The following is an 11009-nucleotide window of genomic DNA, read 5'->3' as shown; positions in this document are numbered from 1 at the left end:
AACAAGGGACTTTAGGGACATCCATGACACCCTTCACGGAGCAGATAGAGGGGCTTGGAATAATTGTTTGTTAATTCAGTTGAGGGGGCTGTGTGTAGAAAACTAATCCGACAAATGAAGACTGGACCAAATCCAAGGTTTCCAGGCATCAAAAATCAAATGATTTCCTTGTAGCCTGCCAAATGAATCCTCTGCATCCACGGAGAGAAGGCACTGAGCGGTTGGTAGCTTGGGAGGATAGGTTATTAAAAAGATTGCTAAGACTGAAGTGATAAAAGTAGGAACTATAGGAGGACAAACGACATGTTAAATGCACACGACAAATCTCTTAGTTTAAAGAATAGTTCCACATAAGCCTTTCTCCCCAAAATGTTGAATATTGAAGAATTTGGAAGGTTTAGTCCAGACAGGAAGTGTTCGAGAATGTAAATAAATAATTCAATCCTCTGGGGATGTTGAAGATTACCAAAGACGTTAGCAAAAGGGTCACTTTTCATAAATACAACAATTTGCCCCTCCTCTTCTTCAAGATGTTTTTATGAGCTGAGAAGAAAAATACTTTTGAGGTCGTCCAGGAAGTGAGCTTACTTAAAATCTTAACTGGCACCTAGATGGTTAACATCTGGAACATCTGGATCCAAGTCCTGGTCACATGACTAAGGGGATATTAGTATTGCGGAACTGCAGTCTGTGTTTACACAAGGGAGAAGGTTCACTTGGCAAAGCTCAAAGTAACGGTGAAACATGCTGCAACCCTTCATACTCGCCCTCAGCCTGTTACCATGGATCCCAGGTAATAACTGAGCCCACGTTGCTTAAAAAAAGTTTTTCTGCAGATAATAGATAGAAGAAGTTCTTAGTATGACTCATGTCTGTGGTGCAGCCCTCTTACTATAACAGTGTGCTTCTGGCAAATGCTGGTGCTTCAATGTCAGATGTTTTATATGCCTCACTTCTCTTTACTATTTTATTACTTTTCCGTATTAATCGTTTGTTGAAGACAGACTAGAAAGGCTGCTAATGTTATTTTCTGCGTGAGCCAGAGAAACCTTTTGTGTTTTGTTTTGTTTTAATCTTCCAAGCTTCTGTCCTCTTTGCCCCTTGGCAAAAGTACGTTTGATGTTTATTTTGTCAAGTCTCCAAAGGCCTGTTGTATTTGTCCTCCCAAATCTCTATTATCGAGGGATAATCCAATTTTCAAATGAGAAGTATGGAGAGGGAAGTTAAAGTAGGAATCGTTTTGTTACAAAGGAAACTGAAACCAGAGATGTGGTACAAGTATTGCTCAAGGCCACTTTCCCCCCATTTCTCAATCACAGATTAGAAATGTCCACTGTGAGTCTGTTGACGTTTTAACTTCAACACTTAATCATCTCCACTTTCCATCAGCCCTCCTCTGTAGCACCGAGGGAGAGCTCTCAGTCCTGGAGGGTCAAAGCCTCACAGTCCCGTGTCACTATGAGCCCCAGTATGCCAGCTATGTAAAGTACTGGTGCCGGGGGAAGACGAAGGAGTTCTGCAGCAGCCTAGCTCGCACGGATGTGACCCGTTCGGCCAATACAGCTGAGGAGAAAGTGGGCATCTTTGACGACCCGGTCCAGCTGGTGTTCACTGTGACCATGAGCAACCTGAGGGAGGAGGACTCTGGGTGGTACATGTGTGGCGTGGAGATAGGCGGTGTGTGGAGCGCTGATGTTGTCACTTACACTAACATCAGGGTGATTCATGGTGAGTAATGGAGTGATTTTAAACTATTATTGATCCCTATTGAATAAAAGGTATCACTTTTTATGACGCCCATGTCAATAATGCATTATAAACATACTTATAATGCATTATGATCTGCTTATAGCACTGCAGAGTAATAGGTATAAGCAATCACAAGTATTCAGAATGCTTATTAGTACAAATATTAACCCATTATATGCATTTTATAATGACTTGTAATACTTCATACTTGTCACTCACTGACATTTCTTTGCAAGGATCATAGTGTATTATTATTCTCATAGTTGTCATACATTATAATCCATTTATAATGTATTATAATCACTGTTATAATGCATATACATTTCATTACTTCAATAAAAGCACTCAAACAACACTTAGAATAACTTAATATAACATTGTTATGCATTATACAAGTAATTATATTACATTATAAAAAGATCATAATGTATTATATAATATATAATGTATTAACATACTATAGTTTTATAATATATTTACAATATATAATTGTAATACACTATCATCCATTGCAAACAATATCAATGTGTTGAGATTGATAAGAGTGCTTATAACTATGATTATACAGTGCTGTAAGCAGAATAAAGCACATTATATAGCATTTTTATAATGCATTATGCAATGCGTCATAGCAAGTGCTACCATAAAAACAAACATTTTCATGCATCTCAAATGCTCAGACTACAAATTTAAGGTTCTATTATAAATTCAAGTTCAAGTCAAGTCAACCTTTGTTATCCCAACAGGGGAAATTTGGTAGCAGCCAGATATACAAACACATCCATCATACAAAAAATAAACAGAATGTACAATCCAGACGGATGACAGGAACAAACAGTAGGAATGCAAGATCCCTCCAAATGAAGACAAAAGAAAACAGCTGAATGCTGAATACAGAAAGGTGCTGAGATCACATGTGCAAATTCAGGCTTCTAATTGCTGTGTATATTTGAGTCCTTGAAGCAGGAACTCTGTATCTATGGCATCAATGTAGGAGCTAAAACTCCTTCTGCAGGGCTGAGCAGGACATTCTGATACGACCTGTGGACCTGAGGGAGGGATGGCGTATTTTTGTAGTCCGACATCCAGAAGTTAGCATCACACTGGTTCTCTCCACAAAAAGCTGATATGATTTTCCCATTGGATTTAGGGTCATTGCAGAAAATATGATCTGTGGTAAACAAACGTTTATTATTATTCAGCGGGATAATCTTCACAAAAGAACACAACTTTTATGATTATTAGTGTAAATGCTATCGCGAGAAGTAAAAAGCTAGGTTGAACTTTTTAGAAATTGCATCTACAAGCTCAACTAACACAGTACCCACATATTTGTGATTTTCCACCAGGTCAACTTCATTCTCTTTAATATCTTCTCAGTTTTTTATTTGGTACCAACTTCCTAAAGTCAATGAACGTAGTCCTTGGTTTAAGACACGTTCAACTCAAGAAAAAGACTCCTTACATCAGGTGACATGAGTGGATTCTTTCCCTGCAGGTCTGACAGTGGTGAACAGCCGGCTGAGTGGGGGAGAAGGGAGTAGTGTCACAGTTGAATGCCACTACAGTGAGAGATTCAGGTATTTTATTCACCCATTCATCATCTCACAAATGTGACACTTTTATTTGCCATCAGACCATGTAGCATCCTCACTTTTAAAACAACACTTCTAAAGCATCAACAAACCTGAGAAACATGGTTATTTGTTCAAAGTCTTCCATTTAAGTGAAACTGTGATGTACAGTCAGCCTTCACTGACTCCCCTGTGACTGTTTGCCAACAGAGAAAGTGAGAAGAAGTGGTGTCGAAGTGGAGACTGGAGCTCTTGTCTGTCGACGGGTTCTGAAGGGAGCTACGATGACACTTCAGTGGCCATCAGCGATGACAGAACTAGGACTTTCACTGTAACCTTAAAGAAGCTGCAGATGAGAAACACCGGCTGGTACTGGTGTTCTGCAGGACAACAAAAGATGCCCGTGCATGTGCAGGTCACACCCCGACCCACGACTAGTAGGTTGACAAAAAAAACCCGAAATATGAATAAAACAAATTTTCTGGTAACACGTTCTATGACGCACATCTATAATGCATTCAGACATGCTTCAGACATGTGTTATGATCTGCGTATAGCACTGTGTAATTAGAGTTATAAGCATATTCATAATGCTTTATAACAATAATCTTAACACATTTAACAAGCATAATGACTTATAAGATCAAGTATCATAATACTTCATAATTGCATAATGGCACTCACTGACATTGTTTTTTGCAAGGATCATAGTGTGTTATAATTCCAATAGGTGTTATACATTATAATGTTTTAATACATGTTTTTATGGTCATTGTTTGCTTTTTAGAATTAATTTCACAAAGTTTTGTGTCTTTTCACTTAAAACAAACATTGACCCCTTAGAGTAATTTCTAATCACATTATAAAGCATTATAATGAATTACTACAATGTGAATTATACACTATGATCATTGATAAAATACAATGTCAGTGAGTGACCAGAAATGATGATACTTGACCTTCTATGTCATTATAAAATGCTTATTGTTTTAGATTATTGTTATTAAGCATTATGAATATTTATGAGTGCTTATAACTATAGTTATACAGTGCTATAAGCAGATTTGAACACATTATAGACATGGGCGTGATAGAAAGTGTTATCTTATATTATCCCTTCATGTCAAAATCTTGCATTCAATGGGAATCTAGACAAAGTAGTGAACCATGCATCACACTCTGTGATACAATGTTGAAGCTCGGCATTAGCATTGCATTAAAATTGTGTTTCTGGCCCTTTTTTTAATAAGAACCCAGTACTCTTTTTCCATTAATATTGGCAAGTATATGCAGGTTTTTTAAATGCGGGAAAACTCACAAAAATTAGGTTTTCCTATTGTAGTCAAGTATAAACTTCAACGTCATGAATGCGCCGGAAAACGGGGCGCTGATTTCATTGATTGTATAATCACAACGCACGCCACATATTAGCGTGTTCACCCAGGTGTCATGTTTCCATCACTGCTGATCAGAGCAGGAGCTACTAACTTGTCCGATTGTTACCTTTCCCATTGAATACAAAAGCTAGATGTTAGTGGATTTTTGGCCCTCTGCTTTTATTTATTTTTTCGTATCCACCAAATATCCAGATTGAGAGACTCCATTGGTAGATAATTTCATATTGTGCGTTGAATATAAAAAAAAAAGATTAGTGGAACTTTAAAAATACTTGTATTATTATCATCCTAAAGCATTAGCCTCATGAAGCCTACATCTGACAAGCTCAGACTATGAGAGTTCAGTCTGGGAAACATCTATTAAATCTGTTGAGCATAGTGGGGGGAAACTATGAAGGGGTTATTGTTAACATGGTGATGTGAGTTGCCAATTGAAACACCAGAGTGTTATTGAAAACTATATAAACCGCGCTTCATCTGTAAGAAAAGAGGCACAATTTTGTGACTACGTGGCCTTTTTCTCCACGTCATTCTGCAGCTGCTGAAATGAAAAGAAGCCAAGAGCAGCTTTGCAGATCAATATGTGTTTGTGACAGATGGCAGGGGCTCCTGGGTCTCCGGCTGTACACGCTATCGATTATCACGAGGCACTTATCAAGGATATTGATGTTACAAAGTCTGCGGGTGCTGCCAGAAACTCTGTTTTGCTTATGATAGTACGTACATGTTCAGCTATACCATCTTTATCTCCAGCAGCAGTGTCTGTGACATCCCCGCCTCAGTCTATTGCATATCTGCCTCCACCCAAACCCATCACTAAGGAGTCGGGGAACAATCACAGGTAAGAGTGAAGCACTACTTTACGCTTTTTGCTTTAAAATGCTGTTTCTGAGAAATCTGTCATCATCATGTTACTATGTAAAAACAGATGCAGTATAGGCCTTACCTGCTCTTCATCTGCTCTAACCACTGCTGTGTGTTTGTGTCTGTGTTTTAGTCACATCTTGTGGTCTTTGCTGGTGTGTGCTTCTGTAATGCTCCTTTTGGGTTTGGCCATATTGGCGAGGAAGTTGTGGAAGAAGCACAGTAAGGCAATTTCTCATTTCCTTGAATATTAAATCCAGGCATCATCATGCCACTAACCTCCTCTATTAGTCTTATTGTACATGTATTAAATATATTTGCATTATTTGTGGCTTAAATATCCATTTCTAGAGCAGGATCCTGTGCTGAGACAACTTAAGGAGATAAAAGCAAGGCACAATGTAAGCCCCCCATTAAAATATCTGTCTCTATTTTATTGCACACTATTCAAAGATAAGCACCCTTATCAAGGATATGCTTTAGTGATTATTGAACTCATTTTTCTCTCTCCCACAGGAGTACTCAGGGGATGTAGGTGACCAGCAAAGCACTGCTGTCATTTTCCTTAACAGGGATTCCCAGGACATTCATATGTACTGAACTTTGTCCGTGCAGCGTTTATCAATGCTCTTTGTAACTGAATGTAATGTTTGTTTTAGTTCACTGCACGCAGCACATGTTTTATTTCCATCGTCTTTTGTACATACCAGCATATTTAAAGATATAATGTTTTCTGTTTGCTTCTCCACATGCAACTGGTAAAGGCTGGAGATCTTACAAGAACATACTCTTGTGAGGCGAATTTAGCTAAATATAATTCTGTAGTTTTATTTCATTGTCAGCTGTTACTACCACTAACAACACTGAGGTCATGTTTTATGTATTACCACATTTCTTGTTGGAATCTGCATTCTACAGTTAAACATTTGACACGGTCTTTTTTTTTTTACTGATTCCAGTATTTTTAAATGTGATTATTTTTATTTTCATAAATACAATAGATCAAAAAATACATATTTGATTTAATATTTCTCCACTAGATTTTTATTTATGCGTGGAAATGCTTTATTTTACATGTCTATTATTTACTGATCATTTATTATGAGGTTTACTTAGTAATTTGGTGCTAATTATAGTGAAAATAGAGACCGAGTTTGGTATTTCAGTTATACCTGCAATAATGGATTTTTTTGCCGAAACAACACAAGTGACCTATCTACGTCTTAGTTGATATGGCGACAGCCAAAACACCAAAAACGGTGGACCACAAACCAATGGGTGATGTAACGGTGACTACGTCCACTTCTTATATACAGTCGATGATGTATGCGTACAAGATGTATATGTACAAAACCTTCTCTGACAGCTTAAGCTCATTTAGAAGCACAATTTAAGGCTCATTTAGTTTGTTCTTTCATTATTTATTGAGGTTAAGATTAACCAGAGAGCAAGTTTTCGTATGTATTGTAGTTTAATCATGTGTTAACAGTGATGCTGCTTAAGAAACAATACCCTTCAGCTCTAATGATTACACTGGTCATGCACACTAACTACCCCGGGTTTTAACATCAGGCTCATTCTGTTACGGTAGTACAGCGCAGACGCAGGTGCAGAAAACAGACGAATGGACTTCAAATGAGGTAGTTATGAGGATTTAATAGTAGTAAGGCAGGGAGGTGAGAGCTGCTGGAGAATGAAGGGGATAAGCAGGCAGGAAGACAGGGTAGCAGGCAAACAGGTAGGCGGCTGGTTCTGAGTACACGGAGACAAAAGGTTAGAACTGGCACAAAAACACAGAGCTACAAAGATTGCGTGAGAGCAGTCTGATTGCAACTACCACTTGCAGTGGAAACAACAATCGATGAGTGGAGGGAAAACCGGAGGAGATATACTGTTGAGTGGCTGATTAGACAGGAGGCAGGTGGGCTGATGGCAACGAGGACCAGGTGTGCAGGTGGCGCTGTATAGGGAGGCAAACACACCCATGCTTCAGACACACAAACAGAGAGCACAGAAGGAGAAAGACAACAATGCATGTACTAAGGTACGGCTCCGGCCGTACCACATTCAGCTCCAAACTGCTGTTTGTTGCACAGAAAACAGTTCACTTTGAATTAATATTTATTGGTATTTTAGCATAACTAGACTGCAGTGTTCATTTCATAACAAGATAATTAAATGGCTAATTAACACATATAAATGTAGGCATTAATATATGTTCTGTTTGACAGAAAACTTGTGGTAGCAAATTCAATATGAATGTTGTTATGAGACTTATTTAAAATAAGAATTGAGCAAATGAAGACATAAACCATAATAAGAGTTCACAAATGAACTCTGAATAAGAACAGCCCTACATTTCATGCTTGAACTGTCTGTTCTCATACTGAACCTCAAACGACGTGTTAGAATTCTAAATTGAAGAAGCTAATGAGACGGACTGAACTGCTGTGGAACCAACTAGAGCTTAGAATTCTTAGTAATAACTTTGTCTTCCTTTCATATGACAAAAGGCCATTTTTGTTGCATGTGATACAGAAAAGAAAATTGCATTCAGTGTTCCTTTGTGGTGTCATGTTCGACTTCTAACGCTTGAACCCATGTCCAACTCTTGAACTCATTTCTTGTTTTTCAACACATTTCGTCACATATGGTCGGTGCTGCCGCAGTAAATGTGGAGCTCACCAGCTTTTATTGGATGGAACTGAATATTTTTTTACTTAAAGTAATTTGTACATTTACTTATAACGGCATTCTGGGCATCAGCTCTACCTATTTCACAGAGCAAACATTATTTCAGATCACAATATAATATATCAGCTGTCTGTTCCTAATTTATGAATAGAAATGGGAAAGAAAGGCTTCTTGTTATCTGACCAAACTCTTACTTATTTTATATGCCCTTGTAATTGATTCTGTTCACAGCTCACTTTGGCCTTATTATAATATCTTTACATGTTTTTAGTATTGTTTAATCCGTTACCTGATTTATATGCTTTTATTTGCTTTATTTTATTTTCTTGGCCATGTGTCCCATGCAAAAGAGGTTTCCAACCTCAGTGGGACTTACCAGGTTAAACCCATGTTGAATTGAAGGTTAAAAACAGTGTTTAAGACATCACTTCATCATTAGTCATGCAAGGTAATATGGATTCTTCTTCAATTGCATCCCATTATAATGAAACATGTTTTTGTATGTTATCATTTTTATGGCTCTTCCATCCTCCATCTTAATTAAGTACCTGGGCATTTACCAGGAATTTTTTTTTACTAATTCAAACATTTGCAGTAGGTCCATGTGGTAACGTTTGTATCAGTTTTATTATTTATTAATGCTAAATAAGGGTGAAATGACTATGTCTATAAATGACCAACTGTTTTGGTGCACCATGATTTTGTTGTGCTTTAAGTATTACACTACATTTCTATTGTAATGTATTATGCTCTATTCTTATTTTACTTTATTTTCCATTGTATTGTATTCTGTTCGATTTTTATTCTATTCTTCTCTGTTCTATTTTATTTATTGCGTTCCATTCAATCTACTCTCTTTGGCCCACTCTAGTCTACTTGAGTTTCACCGCTGTGTCGATGTTACAGGGACTCAGTCATTAATCTAAATGCGTTTCAAGTGGAATCAGTTCTGCCACTAGATGGAGGTCAACCCTGTATGAAATATGGTCCTTCCGTTATATATTGCTGTCGTGTGTGTGTGTGTGTGTGTGTGTGTGTGTGCGTGTGTGTGTGTGTGTGTGTGTGTGTGTGTGTGTGTGTGTGTGTGTTTGAGTTTCTATTCATGCACAAAAAACGTTCCTTTTTCCTGATCAAACACCGCAGACATTCTTTAGAAAACATTGATGGAAAGCCGGAGGCTCTTACTTTGTCACCACAGAGTTTTCCACACAAAAATACGGGATTTAAAGATCTTGACATTCATGCATTTTCCATTCAATATGAAAACGTTCCAATTCTTTCTCATGCATTAGGAATAACATTTTTGTATCGGTTCCCTTGAGTCTTGCCATTTGAGGGCTTCTACAATCAATACATGTGTAAAATCTTTGTGCCTCACTGCTGCAGAAAATAAGGCAGCGGTGGGAAAAAAATGAAGGGCCAGCGTGAAGTATAAGTAACTCTTCCACGCCTTGTGACAATCAGTATGAAGGCCAAGCACTGCACAAGCATGCATAGTCCTAATAAAATACTGCACTATTCTTGTTCATCCAGACCCAAGTGGACCTAAGGATTAAATGGGCTAAAATGAATGAATTAATATTCATCACTATGTGTTACCTGAAAGCTTGAGATACTGAGAGTATGCTGCTGTTTTGGAGACGATAGTGGCTGTTCATAAACCAATGTACAACCTTAGTAATATTAGTATTGTTCACATGTTGTTTCATTTGACTAAAATCTCATTCATACCCATTCAGTTGTACCATGTTGTAAAGCAACACTTCATGATTTTGAACTGCATATCGGTTCAGTTACTCTATCACAGGTCCACATTAAGCTGCATAGGGAAAGAAGTATAATGCCCCCAGTGTTTCTATTGTAAAGGTAGCTTAAAAACAAAAACTAAATGAAATGCTACCTACTAAAAATATGATCCACCGTGACTTAGCAGACCTCTTACCGGTTGAGAAAGCACGTAGAGGCTGGGAATGAACTGGCTACCAGACCTCACATCACACCAACTAGAGAAATACTTCCTGCACTCCAGAACAGTTAGTATTTCCTTTTCACTTTGATCATAGAAACAGTTCACACATTAGGATTGGAAACAACAGCTAACAAAATGAATGAATTTAGAAAATGTCTATTTCAAACCAGCTGTTTATGTGGATGCTCCTTGTGAGGACAAGCTTTTATTATAGTTGTGTTTACTTGATTTGTTCCAGCTTCAACAGGAAGAAATGTAATGCCTTTCATTCTGTACATTTTCATTTCAGCTAAGACGGCACCTTGAGATAGAGACGAGCTGCTTTATAAAAGGACATTAAGACCATATACATGTACGCTGCAAACATAGAGTCTCATTCAGTATAAGATAAATATTTCTAGTCTGAAAAAGAAAATGTTCATCTTCAATTTTGCCACATCAGAACGATAGAATAAAACTAATGGTGGAGTGCCACTTCATGAATGGATGGTTAGAGTTGCTGAAGGTTATGTCCTACATCCATTTCTACATGATTGATTAATTTTCTAAAGTAAGTGTTTTCTCCTGCTTTGCAGTATTTCTACATTGTATGATGATTGTGTAGTTTTATTGATGGTTTGAGTTATTAAACAAACAAATGAGAGTTTTTCCTTTTTCTAAGCACATATTGATGAAACACTTTAGTAGTTTGGCTGAGCAAACCTAAAGAGATCAGCAGTCTAGGAGGACCTACAATTGATCCCTGAGGAACACCCCAATGTG

At 37.6% G+C, this 11009-nt stretch overlaps 1 protein-coding gene across 2 annotated transcripts; it reads left to right on the top strand.

Moving 5' to 3' along the window:
• Positions 1–662: 662 nt before the first annotated feature.
• Positions 663–6599, top strand: pigr (polymeric immunoglobulin receptor). 2 transcript variants are annotated; one of them, XM_029454168.1, is made up of 8 exons: positions 663–793; positions 1390–1728; positions 3248–3329; positions 3534–3760; positions 5474–5561; positions 5718–5806; positions 5936–5985; positions 6101–6599. In XM_029454168.1, exons 1-8 carry the CDS (start codon positions 745–747, stop codon positions 6182–6184), a joined length of 1008 nt encoding a protein of 335 aa, XP_029310028.1. In that variant the 5' UTR covers positions 663–744; the 3' UTR covers positions 6185–6599. The 2 variants fall into 2 exon arrangements, with proteins under 2 accessions (XP_029310028.1, XP_029310029.1); XM_029454169.1 differs by having other exon boundaries at positions 5477–5561; positions 6101–6592.
• The last annotated feature ends 4410 nt before the right edge of the window (positions 6600–11009 follow it).

This window comes from Cottoperca gobio, chromosome 17, assembly GCF_900634415.1.
Source record: "Cottoperca gobio chromosome 17, fCotGob3.1, whole genome shotgun sequence".
NCBI lineage: Eukaryota > Metazoa > Chordata > Actinopteri > Perciformes > Bovichtidae > Cottoperca > Cottoperca gobio.
Note: the sequence above shows the minus strand (reverse complement) of the source record. Positions and strands in the feature narration are given on the sequence as shown.